The following is a 21,287-nucleotide window of genomic DNA, read 5'->3' on the forward strand; positions in this document are numbered from 1 at the left end:
TGTATTTGAAAGCATTTCCCGCCAATGAAATTTGAAAGCGAGCAAAAGTCCGTAAAGAAATTTCATTTTAAAATTTTTGTATTTTTTACAACAAATCGTCGATTTAAGTCCACTTCCAAATCACCAATCATTTGTTTGAATACAAAAAATTCAAGGTAAGCAGTAGGTTTAGGCGTTTAACTCCACTTTATTTTCTTTCACTGTCTTGTCTTTTCAAAATATTGTTTCCAAATGCCAGAATTTGCCTGTTGTGTACTTCGTAGTGTAAAATGTACCGTGCACTGTGCAGTAGTACAGGGTGTCACAAAAAATTATACCAAGTTTCTGTTTGGCATCGGAACCACAAGAAGAGCTCGATGTTAGAATGTTGTAAACAATTAAACCGTCAGTACTGCTAATGCAATTTGCACCAATTTGGGCAAATGAGAAGCGAAGATTATATGTCATCCCTGATTTACTCGGGATGTATTGTTATACCTTAGTCCTTACCTGTACCAACACTAACAGCCTTCACTAATGTATTTTTTCTGTTTTAGCTTTATTTTGCAAGATCTTGAAGATGCAGGCCAGTACAGATTATGATTTCACAGAGGAGGAGATTCGCACCCAACTTGAGAAATTGGGTTATTACAACATCCCAGATCACAGGCTGAAGGAATTCAAGCAAGGTGAGGCTAGGTGTCTTAGCAACACCAGAACAATTGGCCCACAGGCACTGGTTGCTGAGATAGTTGCATCTAAACTTGGCGACGATATCTCTTGAAGTGCATGTATCAATATTAAGATCAAGCCAAACTTAGCGATGTTTTCCAATTTTCACTGAAAAAAAATTGGAGACAATTGGTTGACTGATGCATTTGGTAAATTTACACAATAAAAATCCTCATGGTATTTCAGTTGTGCTTTAAACATGTGTATTTCCAGATTTGGATCATGTCTTGATCAGCAACCAAAGTGATATTGAGGCAGCAGCAGGTCGAACTTCAACAGGTTCAGTTGGGTCGAGGCGATCACCTTTCCCTGATAGTTCAAGTCACATGCAGGGACACTCGGATGTCAACTCATCGGTAATAAACATGTAATCGCATCTGAGCGCCATACTTTAGTGGCAACCTTTATAGTCTTTTGTCTCTTTATAAGAAAATAATACAAAGAAAAAATCCTTTCATTCTCCACTCAAATTGAATCTTGATGAACCAACACCATAGAAATATTTCATATATTTGAGCGTTTGTCTTTTCTAGTTTGAACACTCTAAGTTTGGCAAGGAAAACCAAGATGTGCACATCCAAGTGATGGGCGTTGACCCGAGCATGAGAAAACAACCCACCTGTACCTACTATGATGGTGGCCAGATGAGATCGAGATCTGCTCCTGTCAGTCCAGCGAAGTCCACTGCCAGTACAGACACAGATGGAGAGAGGAGGCTTATCAAGAGAAAAGTCCTAAGGTAATGACTTGTCAAACCTCCGATTTTTAATGTTTATTAATATTATCTAACTTTTCTCTGTTTCAAGCTACAGTCTTTTAAAAACGGATTATCGGAAAATGTGGAAAAAAAATTAAAAATTTAGCAGTTAAAGGGTTAAATGGTGTCTAGAGCTGCCATGGTAAAAAAGGTCATTTATTTGGTAGGCTTAGGATAATGATATGCTGCAGACTTGAGAATACAAAAAAACCACCCGAGGCCAAGTGCATAATAATTGGTAAGCCATGCTAGATTTCCATTACTGTAAACCGCCAAGTTTTCATGGGTGTTTTATTTTTGCGTGCATTGCAAATAACCTCAATTTGCGAATATAAAAATTGACAATAAACACTTTCTGATTTGAGAAACTAAAAGAAATTTCCTAACCTGCCAAAATAAAAATCATGAATATTGTATTCTTTGCAGAAACTTTTGCCAAATTGTAAAAATAAAGAGGCATGGACATTTGAGAGTTTACCGTGCATGTTTAGAATTCTGTAACAGTCATTCTGATATTGCCTTGGTGCAGACAATGAGATAACAATGGCCAACCAGGTTAATAAATAATAGTGTTCACAAATTGTAATTTTCAGAAAAATTAATGGTGAGTCGATTATAGACGAGTCCATCCTAGACAGTGATGCTGATTTGTCAGGATTACGCGAGAAGATCCGCCAACTTCCTATCGTCGAGGATGACGCAAGATCTGTCACAGAGAGCGAGAATTCCAGAATTGGGGGGTCCAAGTGGAGAGCCAGGCCAATGACTGCACCAGCTCGAGATATTCTCAGGGTGAGTTTTTGTACTAACTCTCTCCTGAAAGCTATTTTGAAAAAAAATAGATAACAAATTTTACAAAACTGCAAAACTTGCTACAGTGATACATTTGATTTGAACATCAAAACCTAAATGATCACTTCGTTAAGCATGCACATTAACTGCAAAAACCATTAATGTCACAGCAGAAAGAATGGAGTTTACTTGAAGGGGCTTTAAGTGAATTTATAGTGGCTTTGCATCTGACCTCTTCACGTGTGTAATTAGAATGATTTCATGGTAAAAAAAGTTAGAAGTCTGCAAGTCGTTTGGCCAAGGTGATCAGCTTATCAGATTCTAACGTTATCCGGGATTACTTAGCTTGATTTATTAAAATTTAATCACTTCCCATGGATTTGATGGTGATATTGTTATGACTGATACCCAGTCTTACCTGACATTAATCACAAGTAAAGTCGGCTGATCAGGTTAATTGCTGTAAATTTCAGACTACCATTAATCCTCTGGTCCTGGGCCTGAGCTGGCTCAATGACCTTTTGGTGAAATCTGGAAAGTCAGTCATCTTGCCAAATCTCTGATTCTATGATTGCCAATGCATTACAAGGTAGCAAAATTAGCAATATTGCGTCTGGGGTTAGAAACCACCTGAAAGAAGTCCTCACTTGCTAATTTGCTGGTGGGTAGCTCAGGCCTTGACTGATTCTTTTTCAAGGTTTTATGAACAAAGTTAGATATTTAAAAAAATTGGATGTTGTGCATGCAGTTGAAATTGATTGTTTCCCTGATAGATCATAAAGTTACTCAATGGATTCTCGTTTGCAGGAGTCGAGAATGTCATATGAAGATCCCAGTGCAAAGTCTGTAATCTACCCAATGGAAGTGCAACCGAATGAGCGTAACATCCGTCGATGTGACCCAGTCAGCCGCTACCACCAGTTCCGGCAGAGTTGGGATGCCCAGAAGGCGCCTGGTGAGAAGGCCCACAAGACGCTGAGGTGGAATATGAGGGAACACATGCTCTATCACGATGAAGTCTTCAAGGTAAATAATTCTGTTATTTCTATCATGTAAATGGATCGGCTCTAGGAAAATTCGTCCCCGGAAAATTCGTCCCCGGAAAACTCGTCCCCGGAAAATTCGTCCCCTAGGAAAATTCGTCCCCGGATAATTCGTCCCCGAGGAAAATTCGTCCCCGGATAATTCGTCCCCGAGGATAATTCGTCCCTGGAGAATTCGTCCCCGAGGATAATTCGTCCCTGGAAAATTCGTCCCCGAGGAATATTTCGTCCCCGGAAAATATGTCCCCTAGGATAATTCGTCCCTGGGAAATTCGTCCTCGAAGATAATTCATCCCCAAAAGTTGAAAGTTTCTGACATTACTTTCTAGTAATAACTACTACTTACTACTTTCGACTTTTCTCATTCATTATATCTCTCTTTACTACCCTACTAGCTAGTTACCTACTCCACTCTTTTTATAGTAGGTAGAGGAAGGCAGGCGAAATAATTTTTTTTTCTTTCAAATAAGTATTTTTACTGGTCAGAATGAAAGAAAAGCTCTAAATTCTTCAATAAAATATTTTGCCTGCCTACTTCTACCTACTATAAAAATAGTGGGGTAGGTAACTAGCTAGTATGGTAGTAAAGAGAGGTGTTACACTGAATGAGAAAAATCGAAAGTAGTAGTTATTACTACAGTCCATTCGACAAGACTTAGGAGTCTTAGAAAGTTAAGTCAGAAACTTTCAACTTTGTAAAATATTCTGGGGATGAATTATCCTCGGGGACGAACTTTCCAGGGACGAATTATCCTCGGGGACAAATTTTCCGGGGACGAATTATCCTCAGGGACGAATTATCCTCGGGGACGAATTTTCCGGCGACGAATTTTCCTTGGGGACGAATTATCCGGGGACGAATTTGCGGGGACGAATTATCCGGGGACGAATTATCCGGGGACGAATTTTCCTGTAACCAAATGGATCAGCTCCTCTCTCTTAGGTGTTTTATAGTTTTTTTCTTGTTGTCTCACTGCCTTATCTGTTTTGTGCACGAAAGTGGCCACTATCGCATCCTTTGATGAAGGGTGGTCCAAGGCAAAATGACTCAGACGTAAAGATAACATAATGATACGAAATATGGCCTGCCATTTGTGAAATTACAAAAGCAATCATGGTACATCAAGACATGGTAGCCTTTGTTTGTGATATATCAAGACCATAATGTCTTGAGAGGTATGCTAATTGTGCCGACATCAAGATTTCATCTAAATATACATGTATATGTCTCAAAATGGCAATTTTCTCTACTTTCAGAAAGAACCTAAAAATTTTAACCCCAATACGTACGTTGTTCCAACAGAGAAGAAAAGAAAAGCACTTCGATGGCAGATTCGTGCAGACTTGGCTGCTGGTGTCATGCCTTCTACTGGTTATACTACCAGCTGAATATAACAGGAGATATCAAAGACATTTCATAGACTACCCACAGTCCTGCTTGTAAGGACTGCAGCAGTGCACATGGCTGGGAGATTTTTCTGCCATTTCATAAATTAACATCTCTACTCATCATCATTGTCATCATCTTAGTGTCTTATCACATTTGTGAATTTGCCGGTTTGTGTGATTTTGTCAAATTTTGCTGCTTGAATGAATGATGTCAGAGTGGATGTCTGTAAAATATGTACATTCTGTGAGAACATTGAGAATTAGTCTCAGCATTTGAGTTGGTGAAAGGAATTCTAAATGGAAAATGGAAAATGACGATATGTTTGTGTTTGCTTTTAAGTTGCTTCTAAGTAGAGGGGCATATTATGAGATAGAAACTCGAGTTCCCAAAATTGTTGCACTTGTTCTAAAACTGCCAAGTTGTACAATATTATTCCAGTTAAAATACCATGACATTCCAAATACTATTATGAGAGAACATTGTTGTATCAAACGAAGCTACTACATATGCATTTACAATTAATTCTACACAGTGAATAATGGTATCTGTTTACCTTTGAAAAATATGTGCTTTGAAAGGAAATTATGACATAAAAGATGTGGAAAGAAGACTTGTTCATTTTGAGGGACATAATAAGCATTGCACAAACAAACAATTTTTGTCACTGTGATTATAATCGCTTCTCTGTCGGACAAATATTTACTCATCAACCGGTAAAATGGATTGCTTGGTTTGATTGTGAGATTTTTGTCGCAGGTTTGTCATGATCATGATCGCAGGTTGTAGCATCAAAAATCGCTATATATAAAGGATCCCTCTGTAATGTTTTTAGCGGTGTGTTTTGCTGAGCAGCTGGTCTGCTGACTGTATATTGTTTATTTTTTAATGATTTAATGTGCACAAGATAGCCAGAATACATGGACTAGTTATCACGAAAGGTAATATATATGCTGGTACTTTTGATCTTGAATAATTACCAGAATTAATCAAATATTCACCCATTGCCACATCGTGTACATAAGACTAGTATGTGCATGTAGCAGAAATGTGGTAAATAATTATTTTTTAAGGGTTGTTCAAGAACAAAAGTGTGAGTGTGGAACATGGATGTATAATGCCTGCTAAAATACTATTCTCTTTAGAAATTTGGTCCCAATCCGTGTATGTATATTGCTGTTGCATGTCGAAAGAACATACAATATAAGAATGAAAGTGCAGGTTTACCAAAATTTTTGTTGATATCTATTGTCTGATTGTACTTTTTGAACCTTCACCTTTGAGAAACTTGTAATACAATTGTCTTGGTTACAGAAATTCTATGTTGTGTAGAGGGATATCAGCTCGCTTATGGATAATTTTATCATGATGTAATTTTAGTTGACAGTTGGATTGATTCCACTTGTTATGGTCATATTTTATACCTGTAGTGAAGTGCAGGAGCAAATAAAGTTTTTTATCATTTGATAATCAACCTTTTTCGCCACATCTGTATTTTCCCAAACAGATTGATAGAACAAGGCAGTGTCGAGATCCCTTACATGCCTGCATTAGGGGACAGAATCTTTCAGTGACCTCTAAAATTCGAGCCACCTGCTCTACAGTCCTGTTTTCATGCAATTTGTGACTAGCAAATGAGCCTACTGGATCCTGACCATCAAGGCAAAAACTCACAAAAGTTGGAAGACATCATATTGTTGTTCACCTCTGTACATGTAGGTGTAAGCAATATGGTGTTTGACTGGTGCAGTTGAACAAACAAATTGAGAAAAAAGGTGGTCTTCGATAGAGGCGACTGTGACAATCACCTCAACACCAAAACAAGGATGACACTGGGACAATGTATGGCCGGAGACCCGTCTTGCTGTTGAGGACCGATCCAGACAGTGAATGTACCAAGTCTCTCTGTGTGGTGACAGACTCAGACAATCCCTGTCGTGTAAACGGCGGAGACCCTTTTTACTGGGTAAGGACAGATTCGGACAGTCCATGTATCAAAGGCGGAGCTCCGTCTTGCCATGTGAGGACAGATTCGGACAGTCCATGTATCAAAGGTGGTGCTCCGTCTTGCCATGTGAGGACAGATTCGGACAGTCCATGTATCAAAGGTGGTGCTCCGTCTTGCCATGTGAGGACAGATTCGGACAGTCCATGTATCAAAGGTGGTGCTCCGTCTTGCCATGTGAGGACAGATTCGGACAGTCCATGTATCAAAGGTGGTGCTCCGTCTTGCCATGTGAGGACAGATTCGGACAGTCCATGTATCAAAGGTGGTGCTCCGTCTTGCCATGTGAGGACAGATTCGGACAGTCCATGTATCAAAGGTGGTGCTCCGTCTTGCCATGTGAGGACAGATTCGGAGAGTCCATGTATCAAAGGTGGAGCTCCATCATGCTATTGTGAGGAAAGATTCAGACAGTCCCTGTATCAAAGGCGGAGCACCATCTTGCCGTGTGAGGACAGATTCAGACAGTCCCTGTATCAAAGGCTGGGCTCCGTCTTACTGTGTAAGGACAGATTCAGACAGTCCCTGTATCAACAGCGTAGCCTCTCTTGTTGTCGAATGACAGGTTCAGACTATTCAGATGAAAGACGGAGCCACGTATTGCTGTGTGAGGACACGATGCAGGCAGTCCCTGTATAGCAGGACATAGACTCGGCCGTCTTGCTGGGTAAAACCGACTAAGATACCCTTATAGCCCTCATATGGGTTCATTCATACATATTGTGATACTGCATCCGGCCTTGCTTAGTGATGACAGATTCAGACAGTCCCTGTATCCACGGCTAAGCCCCGGCTTGCTGTCGTAAGGTCGGATACCGACTGTCTCTGTATCAAAGGCGAAGCCCCCTCTCTTGTTGTCTATGACAGCTGATTCAGACGGTCCCTGTATCAACGGTGGATGTCAATCTTGCTGTGCGAGGAGACACTCAGACAGTCCCTGTAGCAAAGGCGGAACCCCGCATTGCTGTGTGAAGACATATTTAGACGTACCGGCATCAAAGGCAAAGCTCCGTCTTGCTGTCCGAAGACAGATTCAGACTGTTCCCGTATCAAAAGGCGGTGCCTCGTCCAGCTGTGTGAGGGCAGATTCAGACTGTCTCGGTATAAGAAAAACGTAGTCCCGTTTTCCTATGTGAGGGCAGATTAAAACAGTCCCTGCATCAACGGCGGGCTCTCGTCTTATGTGGACAGATTCAGACTCTCCCCGTATCAAAGGCAGGACCCCGCCTAGCCTGTTGAGTGAGATCATCAGCGGAGACTCGTCTCGTTGGGAGAGGACAGATTCAGACGCGCACATCGAAGGCCGCGCCCAGCCTTGCTGCGTGATCGGTGAGGACAGCTTAAGACAGTGATTGTATGAAAAGCATAGCGCCGTCCCGCTGTGTGAGGACAGATTCAGAGGGTCCCAGTATTAGAGGTAAAGCTCCGTGTTGCTGTGTGAGGACAGATTCAGACAGTCCCTGCTGCGTTCAGGACAGGTACTTTGAGACAGACTATGATACTGTCCCCGTATTGCCGTGCGCAGACCCAACATTCAGGACGGATGGCTTGAGAAAGGCTTGATGGCTTGATTGCGATACTGCCCCCGTATTGCTGTTATGACAGATACAAACAGTCCCCAGCACTGAGAAATGAGGTCGTATATCATTGGAGAGATTGCGATACTGCCTTCGTCTTGCTGTGGGAAGACATATTCAGACTATCCCTGTTAGATAGCCACGTCTTGCTGTGTGTGAGGACATACTCACACAGTCCCTGAATAAAAGGCGGAGCCCCATCTTGCTGCATGAAGGACGACAGATTCAGACAGTCCTTGTTTCAACGGTGGGGGCACGTTTTGCTGTGTGAGGACAGATTCAGAGAGCCCCTGTATCAACGGCGGAGACTCGTCTTGCTGCATATAGGAAGACAGATTCAGACAGTTCCTGTATCAAAGGCGGAGCTCCGTCTTGCTGTGTGAGGACACATTCACAGGCAGTCCCTGTATCAACGGTGGAGCCCCATCTGCTGCTGTGTGAGGACATGTTCAGAGATTCCTTGGATCAAAGGCATAGTCCCATCTTACTTTGTGAGGACAGATTCAGGGAGTCCCTGCCCCGTCTTACTAGAATGTGGACAGATTCAGATTATCCCAATCAAAGGCAGGGCCGTCTTGCTATGTGAGGGCAGATTCAGACTGTCCGTGTGTCAATGGTGGAGCTCCGTCTTGCTGTAAGAGGGTAGATTCAGACAGACCCTGTACCAAAGGCAGAGTTCCGTCTTGCCGTCTGTTGACATATTCGGAGACTGTGACTATAACACTGTCCCCGTATGGCTGTGTGAGGACAGATTCAGACAGTCCCATCATTCAGGACAGGACAGGACTTTGAAACAGACTATGATACTGTTCCCATATTGCTGTGCGACGACAGATTCATTCTTCCCCCGTATTGCTTTTATGACAGATACAAACAGTCCCAAGCACTGAGCGTTTATCATTGGAGAGATTGCGATACTGCCTTCGTCTTGCTGTTGAAAGACAGATTCAGACTGTCCGTGCATTGAGGGCGCGGAGCCCAGTCCTATGTTGACAGACTTAGACTATCCCCGTTTCAAAGGCGGAGCCCCGTCGTGCTTTATGAGGACAGATTCAGAAAGCGGAGCCCTGCCTCGCTGCCCGAGGACTGATTCGACTGTATCAAAGACGGAGCAGCGTCTTGCTGTGTGAGGACAGATACTGACAGACAGTCCCTGTATCAAAGGCGTAGCCCCGTCTTGTTGTGTTTGGGTAGATTTAGACAATCCCTGTTATCAGTATGGGTGCATTTATGGAGATTGTTACACTACCTCCGGTGTGTTGAGTGAGAACAGAGGTGTGCCTTAAGACACGCTGACCCGTCTTGCAGAGCCAGGACAGCTTCAGACAGTCCCTGCATTCAGGGCGGGTGCGCGATTGTGATACTGATCCGTCTGGCTGTGTGATGACAGACTCGGACAGTCCCTGCATCGTGCTTTGGTGCCTTGAGGCATATTGTGATACTGTCGTCTTGCTATGAAAGGACTGATTTAGACAGTCCCTGCATTCATGAGGACTCGACTACATGCATAAAACATCGTCCATTCCAAAGAGGAGTGTTTTACTGGCGGCCAGATCATTCAAATAGGGCTTTCACATGCCTTGAGAGACCATTAGAAGACAAGTCCATAGAGTTATTGTCATCTGAAAATTGAGGGTCTTACATAGTGTCTTGAGACATCACTGGAGCACAATTATTTTGATTAAGTCCAGGTCAGGCCGTTGCAGACAGGCAAGACTGTGAGGCAACCAGTGGTCTTCTGCACTGTAACTGTACACTTCGTGAGGAGTGGAGGCAGCAATAAATGCAACATGTGTGGCCAATGGACAACTAGTACATGTACAATTGTGATTAAGAATATATGCGAACGAAGTTTGGCTGCTGCCTTGTCTAAAGGGTAAGACCGTTGTGACTGACGTCGTGTCAGATCCGAAAAATTGTCCTTGGGAGTGTCCTTACGTCTAGGCGTCACAACCTTGTTGGTGTGCGCTTGGTTTACTTGCTGTCGTCAGTCAAGGTCAGGATATAAACGGCAGGGTTTTAATCTGCCTGAAGAACGGTTTCGGTGTAGGGGTGACCTCATCAGTCATGCTAGTGGACTAGAACGGAGTGTGGTAGGTATTGGGTCCTACTGAACCCTTTAATGTTCAATATGAGGGTCGGACCAGCGTCCTCATTGTGGTATAAGGATGTTGTACTCTTTCAATGAGATGCGAGTAGTATTGCTGCTGTTGAGCTTTTGACTGAAATAGTATGGTGTTTTATCTATTTCAGGTATGAGTGTGATGTGTTGTTGTTTTGAGGACTGGGGTTCTGGGTGAAACCCCTGCTAAGTGGTGCATGGTGAACGATACTTTTAAATGGAGACAACATCAGCTAGCTTGCTGATGTGAGAGTGGTGATCAGGGCTGATACGGAGAAATAAATGATTGAAACGCGAGAGGGAGTATGAGTGTGGTTACCAGGATGTATTATCCTTGATGTGTTATCCCTTATGATCAAGAATAGCAAAGACTATTCTTTATCAATTATAGGTACAATCTGCAATGTACATTTGGGATGCACGTCTCCAAATAAACAGCAAAGAAAACCACTTTTATCTAATGTCCTTTAATTCCAACAATCTTGATCTAGATAAGATGAACATTTCCCCACAGCAACAGTACGACTACAAACATAACATCTCACAGATAACCACTGAGCCATTTAGTTGTTTTTCAATACGTGCTGTGCTTAGTTCTCTAATACCCAAATTATTTGGGTATTAGAGAACTTTATATTTGAAATATAAATCATCTACTGCTAATTCAAAACTTCATTTTATAACTAAATGATTTCCCATTCCCTTTCACAATCAATGACAAAAGGATCCACACCATGTACGAACACAGTGGAAGGATTGAAAACAGCATGAACCATTTTCTAATCACTGGGTCCGTCATGAATGCAACCTTTCCATATAATGATAAGTTTGTGAAAAGTGACATCGGGTACACAGCATGGCTATTCCTCCCAGAGGGCTATGTATAAAAAGAGCTTGTCTGACCCTTTTTGCTGTAAAATTTTTAACACGGTGGTGGTGGTTTTTACATTGATACAAGTACATTTAATTTCGTATCAGAAGTTCCAGTCAGTGTTGGAATAACAACCAAGGGAGGAAGAACAAAACAGTTCAAAAAGTAACAAATACAAGAAGACAATTGAATATGGACCCTTAGAATTTCATTGTATTGTCATTTATATTAACACTCCTCAAATTATACACTACTGACCACTTGGCCAAAGACATTAGACTAACAAGATGTTGTACTATTACAACCCAACACAAATGCTATACTTTGAATAGCTTTGACAAACACTTATGATGATTGTATTTTCCTTCGAGCAGTTGGCCATGGCCCTGACCAGCAGAAAGATGATATGCACACTTGAAGAATTCATATAATGTGATGCAGGTCATAATTAATTCAACATTGACGAATCGTCACTTAAAAATACTGATTGCTCAGTTACCACAGTTTAAATTTTTTTACTTCACTGCATTTGAAGCAGCCAACATCTTTTCCCTACTATAGCCAAGCCACACTTCATTGCCCAGAGCCGCCCAAGGGTAAAGAACATACAAATCATGCTTTCGTCATCTTTAATCAAGAAAATGTGATGTGTCGAAGCAAAGTAAATAGATTAAAATAATTTAACATTGATCACATCACCTTCTGAATAATATCCATTTCACGGGAGAAATTCAAAATTCAGAATTCAAAACTCACCCAATTGGCAAAAGGGGTGGGGGTTTCTTAAGTTCATACATATAGATACATTATCAAAAATCAATAGCCAAGATTTACGAGTTAGAATTTACTTGGGTTTACTTTTACCTGTTCACAAGCAGGCTTTAATTATATGTAGTTTTCAGCACGTCTGAGTTACAATGTACATGCAGAGGGACCTCAATCATCTTCTTTCATGAGATTCCCGACTACATACAGTTAATATCTCACACAAACATGTAAATGACGAAGCTGCACAGACCATAACTACTTAAAAACCATTCCTAGGGCAGCAATGCGTTAGAGATCTAGGAACATGGAGCGTGGATCTTCCACAGATGTTTTGATCTTTCTAAGGAAAGTGACCGCTTCCCGTCCGTCAATGAGCCGATGGTCATACGTCAATGCCACATACATCATAGGCCGAATTTCAACCTGAAAGATGGAATGGACAAGATAATTGCAACAGGTGGTCGATCAAAAATGGTGAACTCAAACAAGCCAGCAAGGTTTGGTACTGTACAAGCAAAGCTAGCAAGATAGGCATCACCAAAGATGGGGAGAGGCCATATCTATGACAACAGTCAGTGGAAGGTTTCAATCAGCGGCTCTACACTTTAGTGACTAACGGAGAGTGCATGGTGCCCTAGTTCAGGATCAGTTGTCCATGCTGCTGGGACCAGTCCAAGCTTATGGTTCTAATGGCAATCTTACCTTTCCTTTGATGGCTACTGGCCTTTCGAAAATACCATGCATGCCAAGGATAGCTGACTGAGGGGGATTGATGATAGGCGTACCGAACATGGAACCGAAGACACCACCGTTACTTATGGTGAAAGTGCCACCGTCCATATCTTCAACAGCAAGAGCGCCATCTTTTGCCTACAACATTGAAAATATAATGAGTGGAAGGATTAGTTTCATCCCTGTTATTCTTGGTTTGATATACATGAATATGCACATAAGATTTTGCAGAATTTAATTGGTTTTGCACAACAGAGTTCATATGATGAGGAATGACTTTGGTTCCTACATGTACACATACATTGCATATGATACAAGATGGGGCGTTCTCATTTCATACCATCGATTCCACAGAAATGCAGATGTTTGGAAACAGAAACATGGGGCTCCATATCTGAGGACGCTTTTTATGCTCACCTTTTCTCCAAGAGCATTCAGACTTTTTTCTATAGCAGCATAATTCATATCTCCTACATCTCTCATCACAGGTACAACTAAACCCTGAAATATAAAAGTTGAGAGATCATTCTTATGTCAAATCACAAAGATTTCGAATGTGACATGCACACAAGAGATCTTCAACCTCTAGTTTGTCATCGGAGCATTATTTGGCTATCCCTAGTTACTGTTACAAAACAATATAGGTCCAGTATTTCAAGGTACATACGAGGATGGACACCACAACCAATAACATATCCACGTTTGTTTGTTTGGTCCAGGATTTGGTCAAGTGACTATTGTGTTAAGGTGTTTTTAGCTGCACAACAGAGGGGAATCAGTTCATAGTTTGGCCAAAAATACAAAATATCTTACCTTCGGCGTAGCAACTGCTACACTGATATCAACATAGTCCCTATACACAATTTCCTTGTCATCTATGACGGCATTTACAGCTGGCTGATCCATTAGAGCATAACTACTAGCTTTGATGAAAGCTGACATAAAACCTAATTTAATGTTGTGCTTTTTCAAAAAGGCATCTTTGTATTTTGTACGCAGCTCCATGATGTTACTGAAAGAGAAGTTGTACGATTGTTCGTTAAGAAGAAATGAATGACCTAGAACTAACCTAAAGATGTTTGTAGTTACTAGCACTTTTGTAGCATTCTGAAAAGCCTTTTAAAAGAAGTATAGGACCTCTTGGGTTCCTGTGTCACTGACTACATCAGCTCATACCAAATGTTCCTGTAGGGAGACTCAGGAAGGAAGGAGCAGAAAAAACACAGCCATCTCCTCAGAATGGCATAGGCCAGTCCACAGGATCGAAGTCAAAATATTTTAGACAATAATAAATTCTGACCCTAAAAGCCAGGTGTTGCATTCTCTCAGTTCATTTTTCTTAATTCATTACTAAAGTAAACTAAGCTCCATGACGACCCTCACCTCATATCGATTTCATTGAAAGTGGTGAGCATGGCGCATGTGTTCTGCGCCTCCTTCAGACGTTGGGCAATACGCAGTCTCATCCGGTTCATTTTGACCTGCAAACAAATGACTTTATCTATCAAAAGTGTAGACAAATGTAAAGCTTTTACTCAACTCATTTTGATTAGAGACAACAATGAAAAGTAAACATTTGGGTAAGATCCACGAAAGCGCTTCACAAAACCCACCATTATTCCAAGATTATTCCTTTGGTTTTTGACTGATCTTGATAAACTTTTACAGGTGGTACAAACTACCATTGTTCATCTAAATAATTTTGTCATGAATGTACAAGTAACAGCAAAAGAAGCATTCTAGTAAGATACCCCACACCCCTACAAGATGGCTCTAGTTATACAAACCCTTGATTCAGTCCTACTTCCTGCCAATGAAGCTGGGGCAGATGCTGCGATCACTGGTGTTGGTTTAACAGCTGAGACCGGTATGGATGACATAGGTGCACTGGGTACTGGTGGTGGTGGAGGTGGAGTGGTAGGGATAGGTCCTGCTGTGGCACTGGGAGGGGGTGGAGGGGCTGCTGCTGCTGTTGGGGGCGGAGGTGACGCTGCCTCTGCTGGTTTGGCCGCCTCTGGCTTTTTAGCTGGGGCATCTCCTGGAAGATAATTCTTGATGAGCACTGTCCACTCATAGGCCCTCGACTGCCTTAAGTTGTGATGATGGAAACAAGACTCCTAGCATGATAACACAATGGTGGCAAACAACCTCATCAGTAAGTTCAAAGGCCATAAGTGGTAATTACATTATTCAGTAGCGTACCTACACCTCTGCCTTTAGGCTATAAAATACAATTTCCAAGGTGAGCCTCCTGACATATGCACGTCTTCATCCCAGTGTTGACGTCTTATTATGATTAGATGTCCTTCATCTTCATAGGTTCAAATTTCTGTCCCTCCTCATTTTTGAGTAGAATGTGTCAACTAATGTATACAAGTAGGAAGGACTGCAGATCTGAGCTAATGCTGAAGTATATCATTTCATACCTGATGTGGATAATTTGAAGATTTCTTGTCCTGCTTCTACTCTCCCACCGTTCTCAGCAAGAAGCTCAGCTATAACTCCCTTCGTCGGGGATGGAACAGGTACAACAGTCTGAAATTAAGAGGGAGTCTTGCAATAAGTGTTCTCATTTTAAGGGTTAAAATACTAGCAGTAATTTGATTGACATTATATAAACGTTTCCGCTATTGTGCTTATTGAAGCTTTAAATTGACTTTCGTTTCAGCCTACAGGTAATTCTGTCACACTGACCTTATCGGTTTCAATTTCCGCAACAACTTCATCCTCTTCCACAGCTTCACCAACCTCTGTTGAATGAAATAAGTAAGTAGAAGTCACAAGACATGGACACGATTATTTTGCAAACAGGTGGACATCATTGAAATTATTTTATGTCTCATTTGGTCTTTTGGCAAAGCACCTTTGGTCTTCCCAAAATATCTAAAATGTCAGTTATTTTTTGGAAAGATTCTTTCCTTAATCCTAGATTATTACATACAAATTTTATGGCCACAACGTACCTTTCAACCAGTTGATATCACCCTCGGTTACAGACTCAGCGAATGGTGGTGTTTTGACAGTAATTGTATCATCGGCCCCTGTATATGAGATTGAAAAATTCAATTTTACTTTACACCACAACTGTTCAGCCTTATTCTTCTAAATCTGGGCTCACATTATAAAACAATATTGTGTGTTTCTTTAGCCTAAAATTCGCTCAGGTCAAGTATTATTCCACTAAGTATTAGAAAAATACCTGGACGAGTCATCATGTAGTAGGATTCAAGGAGCCAAGTCTAGAGCAACTTATTTTTGGATTATATGGCCTCCGATTAGAGCAACAGTGGACTTACATAATTTAAACGTAGAATGAAAATGTCTTCTTTGATCTAAGTGAAAACTGAAGAGGGCTAGGCTGCTACAATCACCATTTATACTGGAAATAACATGATAAATAAAATGATAAATAAAAAATGTAGATATCACATTTATGGTGGCTGCACACACAAGTCAAAGAATGATTTCCTCATATTTTTTTTTTCAGTGTGATTGTGAAACTTTACTTGATATTTAGAGTATTTGTATATTTGTCTACAAAATGGCATTGTTGACATTTCTATTCAGTGCACATTCACAAAACAGGAAGTAGGCCTCTAAGCTAGACAGACAGCCAACTTACATGTTAGGACAGTTAGATGCTATAGGTAGTAGTGACCTTTTGAAGACACCTGAAAAACATAATGTCATAATTACATGGATAAACATTCTACAGGAGCAATTTCTGTGGAAAATCACCAAAAATCGAAGTACCATATTATATTGAAATACGGTGCAGTTCTAATTTTGCTATCACCAACAGTGGCTTTCATCCCAAGAATATTACAAGTAGTAACCTGGAAGACTACATGGATTGAGTTCAATGAAGTATAATAAACAGCATACCAGAGGTCATTATTGATTAAAGAGCTCATTACACTAACAGTAGTTGCCATGACAGGCATGTCAGCGGCTCCATTTATTAGGACTGCCTAAATATTAACAACATGATGTCACACCCGGCCCATCCTCCACTGTACAGTGTACTTGCCTGAAGTAATAGTCTTCTGTAAACATTTCAACTGAAAAGGAACAATTATGGATTTTATAATGAATAATCGAAACAATGACTGAATGAGTTAAAACAAACAAAAACCTACACGGCAATGTTGTTGTGTAAGTCATGACAAACTAGTGTCAAAAAGTAACCCGCCTACTCTGTCTCCTCAGGGCCCAGCCACTGACGGAGACTGAATGACCGACTGCAAAGGCCCGTGGTGAAGGTGTGCCACTCTAGGCGTGACTGGCACTGCTCTAGTGACAGTCACATCCACACCATGGCCCATGCACGGCAAGGGCCGGCAACACTCCTCATACGACAACAACACGAATGGTCATGAGACTTGACACAGAGACTTTTGCCGACTGTCTTAGTCTCATGACCATGTTGTGTCGTCATAAGACTCATGAGGAGTGCTGTTGCCGGCCCTTGCCGTGCATGGGCCATGGTGTGGATGTGACTGTTACTAGAGCAGTGCCAGTCAGTGAGTCACGCCTAGAGTTGCACACCTCACCACGGGCACTTGCAGTCCGTCATTCAGTCTCAGTCAGTGGCTGGGCCCTGGGGAGACAGAGTAAGTGAGTTACTTTTTGACACTAGTTTGTCAGGACTTGCACAACAACAATCAACATTGCAGTGCCAGTGCCTTTCAGACTTTTGTTTGTATTAACTCATGTTTATGAACTGTCACCATTAATAAAAGCTGTAAGTGTAAATGAGTAAAACTTGCTTTTGCATTTCATCTATACCACAGGCTACCTACTCGCATTGTACATCAATGCATATGGAGGAACCGAAGTGGTGATCTCTTCCGAAGTCATGATTGGTAGCTATCCGCTTATGCAATACATCGCCATGTGCATTGATGTAGTACAAAATGCACTCCGGGATGACCTCTCTCACAACCCTCAAACCGGTAGTGAAGTTTAGAGGGCTCAGAAACAAAATCTATGAGCTTTAAGAAATAGTCAACATTTTCATCACAAAGCATCTGTTCAACAGAGTTGATCACATTTATTTCATTATCTTACATTGCTTTTCTTATGTGATATTTGACTCAGAAAACGGGGTACCGTCCGTGAGGACGCCAGAAGGGCAGCCATAGCAAACAAGAATGAAATGCGCATGCGTGCAGTGATAAAAAATAATTACTGGATCCGCGAACTTAAAAGATATTGCACTTTGCCTACATGACAGTCAGTTGACTGTCAATACCCGTGTCAGTGTCACTTTCGAGATTACATCTAATCAAATTAAGATAACCCGAGCGATGTGGCGCATCGTTGCTCAGGGAGGAGAAATTAATTTCAATTTGAAAATCTCCAATTGCCTAAATAGGCCTACTGAATCCCATCTTAGAGCCAATCCAAGATCCCATGTTCAGAAGTCTTGGGAAAATCGTCACACCAATACGTTATTTACTACTGGCACGATTGACCGTGACGGCGGGAAAACCGCCCATTACTCTGTTTCTAGCGCGCCTATTTGGTCATTCAGGTCCGAAGGGACGTTTGTAGGTTTTTGTGATGTCCATATTAATATGAGTACTCTCCGGACGCAGTGCACGTGGACAATATTGGCCATAGGAGTTTTCATGAAAATTGAAAGTGCATATTTAGTGGCAGCAGCAAGGACCATGTACCAGCGTGTCAGAATTGGTCACCTAATCGAAGTGATCAAAACCGTTTATTTGAGAATATGCAAACTGCAATCGTCAACTCTAGGCTAGACTCCCTGGGAAGCCCATTGCGTCATAACCACAAGGATACCAAATTAGGACGCATCCTAATTTGGTTTCCTTATGGTTTGGGTGCGGAACGAGGCCGGTCCACTGTACTCTGGGCGGCATCGAAGATCATTTATCCAAAAGTAGCCTTGCATTTCTGGTGACTGTGTATATGCTAATCGATGCCCTATCGGCCATCTATAACCATGACCTTTTATCTTGACACGACACGTCAGCCTTCTTGAGAGAACTTATCGTGACCCACTTCAGCAATATATTCCAGTTGACAATGAGATTGTATGACGATAGGCTGTCTCGCTTCATCAGGGAACGAAGATATTCGGTAGGCAATGTTTTAACAATAGTTCCTCATTGACATTATGTCCAGAAGTCTTTACCGGTGCAACGTTTTTAGTGTTTCCGTTTCTAAGTGATTCCCCACATTGTTTCAGTAAAAACGCTGAAGAAAGATTGACACGTTGTTCGAAAACGTTGAAAAATGGATTGAGACGTTTTCCTCCGTTAAAAAGTCATGGCCTCTCTTAACTGTTTACTATCTTGATCCTTTTCCTTACAGTGACACGTAGCATTACATCACTGGTAACAAAATGCAACATAAGAAGGGAATAGGTGACCAAACCAAGGGAAACACCACCATGGAAGGAATCATCCAAAAGATCGGACATACCAATATCAACACCGCCGAAATGGCCTACAAGAAAATGCTGCTGCAAATCTCCAAGATGCTGGATGGATGTTCACTCAGTGGCTTCAAGTTCTTGTGCGAAACACATTTTCCGAAGAGAGTGAGAGAGAAGATCGTTGAACCTATCGATCTTTGGCAAGCGATGCAAGAACGTGGAATTCTTGGACCTGATAACCTGGATTTCCTGAAGTGGATGTTGAAAGAAGGAGCAGAGAAAAGGACGGATCTCCTCCTGGTCGTTGAACGGTATGAACGGGAGCACCCCGTTGTTCAGGAGGTTGGCAATTGCCACCAAATCGGGAGAGCGCAGGAAGAGTCACACAGCGCACCAGAAGCACCAGGTATATAAAACAGTTTTCGTTGCCTCTTTTTACACCGCTGATGTGACAATGCCTCAGTGAAATTGCCATTTCCCTATACATGAAGGGGGGGGGGGTCCTATACACGATCACAGAGAAAATGCATGTCGTGATGCAATGTCGATTACTATACATGTATTATCTTTGCCGACAAATTCATGATAGATTTTGATAACTTATTTCCGACATCATGTTTCCTGTGTCTGAGTGGTTTGCCAACTTCTGTTTGGAAAATGTTTTAAATGATGTCTTTTACATTATTTAGTCCACCAGGAAGTGGTCGTCGGCCTATAATCATGTGGCACGAAAAGTTGTGACATCATACTCAATTATCTGTTAAGATGCTGGAAAAGTCTACGGTGTACTAATGACCCAATTTGTGAGGACACACATTTCTCGGTCAAGGGGATTGTTATGTGGTGGCATATTCCTTACAAATTGAAGCTAAAAGTAGTTGCCCGTAAACCGATGACAAAGTGATGGGGCCTTGGTCTTTTCCTCTGTTACACCTGCATCAATCAAATTGTCACTGCTTACCCGTTCGAAACGAAAGACAGCATGACCGTGGATGAAGTTGTTGGTTGTTCGGCATCTACACTGTATTTGATGAAGGTCTATCCACTTCTCCAATGATAGGTCCTCTCTTCTTTTCAGTCGTCAAAACAGTAAGCGAGAAATCTGCAAGATGTTCGATCGAAAGTTCTCTAGTTGGACAGATGGGGCCTCTCCCTCTTGAGCGCCACTCCGAGCGTGGTGATTGGAAATATGACAGACGCAACGAACCAAGCGTTCCACAACAAGTGGAACAGGTGGCAGAGGAAGAAAACGTAGGCAGTTACAAGTTACGTCACATCAATGTTGGACTTAATGACACGGATAGAGGTTCTGGCATCAGGAGAGCTGATTCTGATGCTGACACTAAAGACTACATTGAGGAGGAGGTTGACTCTGAGGCAAACACCAAGGAAAGCAGTCGTGAGGCTGCAATTAAAAATGTTGTTGGTGTGAGAGAAACTGATGACGACGCTGAAACTCATGACGTCAGATCTAAATGTGTGGTTGAGTTTCACTATCCCCCGGATGTACCAAATGAGCTAAAGCCGTTTTATCCAAAAGATGTGAAACAGAGCGAAAACAAACGCTTCTTGTTGGGTAGGGGAAAGAGTGTGGACGTAAAACTCAACGACGAAACTATATCGAGAGAACAGTTTGATGTCAAGTTAATGTACAGTCAGAGTTTGAAAAGATATGAAATGGTTCTGACCAATCACAGCAAAACTAAAACAGTGACTTTAGATAATCACGAACTTCGCTGCGGCGATCAACGTCACTTGTCTGCGGTTTCAACCCTCTTGATCAACGACCTTGACATTCTTGGTGCTGTGAAATTCATCATTGTAGTGCATTTACCACAAAATTTCAATGGTGCTGAATTCAAAGTAATTTTTCGACAAGAACCTGAATTTTATGAGCATTTAGCATCAGTCCAGCAGATTACAAGGGCTTGACAACCTATCGGCACACGTCACTCTTACCAGTCGCTTAAGGATGCTGTTAGTAGAAGTCACGGTTCTGTTGGAAGCCATTTCTGAGTGAAAAACCAACATCGCCTGTATATGCCCTTCCTGTCCCTTTAAAAGTTATCACCGAGGTGGGTGACAGTAATGAAACAGAACAATAAGACAATTAAAC

The 21,287-nt window shown here is 41.7% G+C and overlaps 3 protein-coding genes across 3 annotated transcripts; 2 read left to right on the forward strand and 1 right to left on the reverse strand.

Annotated features, from left to right (window-relative positions):
- Positions 1-40: 40 nt before the first annotated feature.
- On the forward strand, positions 41-6,141 carry LOC135485528 (centriolar and ciliogenesis-associated protein HYLS1-like). Its single transcript, XM_064767631.1, has 7 exons — positions 41-155; positions 537-668; positions 925-1,067; positions 1,245-1,450; positions 2,062-2,260; positions 3,068-3,286; positions 4,561-6,141. Exons 2-7 carry the CDS (start codon positions 560-562, stop codon positions 4,690-4,692), a joined length of 1,008 nt encoding a protein of 335 aa, XP_064623701.1. The 5' UTR covers positions 41-155; positions 537-559; the 3' UTR covers positions 4,693-6,141.
- A 4,704-nt stretch (positions 6,142-10,845) lies between these two features.
- LOC135485529 (dihydrolipoyllysine-residue succinyltransferase component of 2-oxoglutarate dehydrogenase complex, mitochondrial-like) lies at positions 10,846-17,926 on the reverse strand. The gene is made up of 13 exons (XM_064767632.1): positions 17,836-17,926; positions 16,796-16,826; positions 16,388-16,436; positions 16,062-16,144; positions 15,729-15,806; positions 15,460-15,515; positions 15,192-15,300; positions 14,553-14,803; positions 14,149-14,246; positions 13,579-13,777; positions 13,183-13,266; positions 12,736-12,903; positions 10,846-12,456 (listed from the first exon to the last, which is right to left on the reverse strand). Exons 1-13 carry the CDS (start codon positions 17,905-17,907, stop codon positions 12,322-12,324), a joined length of 1,413 nt encoding a protein of 470 aa, XP_064623702.1. The 5' UTR covers positions 17,908-17,926; the 3' UTR covers positions 10,846-12,321.
- A 716-nt stretch (positions 17,927-18,642) lies between these two features.
- On the forward strand, positions 18,643-21,107 carry LOC135485531 (uncharacterized). Its single transcript, XM_064767634.1, has 3 exons — positions 18,643-18,873; positions 19,108-19,577; positions 20,250-21,107. Exons 2-3 carry the CDS (start codon positions 19,139-19,141, stop codon positions 21,101-21,103), a joined length of 1,293 nt encoding a protein of 430 aa, XP_064623704.1. The 5' UTR covers positions 18,643-18,873; positions 19,108-19,138; the 3' UTR covers positions 21,104-21,107.
- The last annotated feature ends 180 nt before the right edge of the window (positions 21,108-21,287 follow it).

The sequence above is a fragment of the Lineus longissimus genome, chromosome 3 (assembly GCF_910592395.1).
Source record: "Lineus longissimus chromosome 3, tnLinLong1.2, whole genome shotgun sequence".
NCBI lineage: Eukaryota > Metazoa > Nemertea > Pilidiophora > Heteronemertea > Lineidae > Lineus > Lineus longissimus.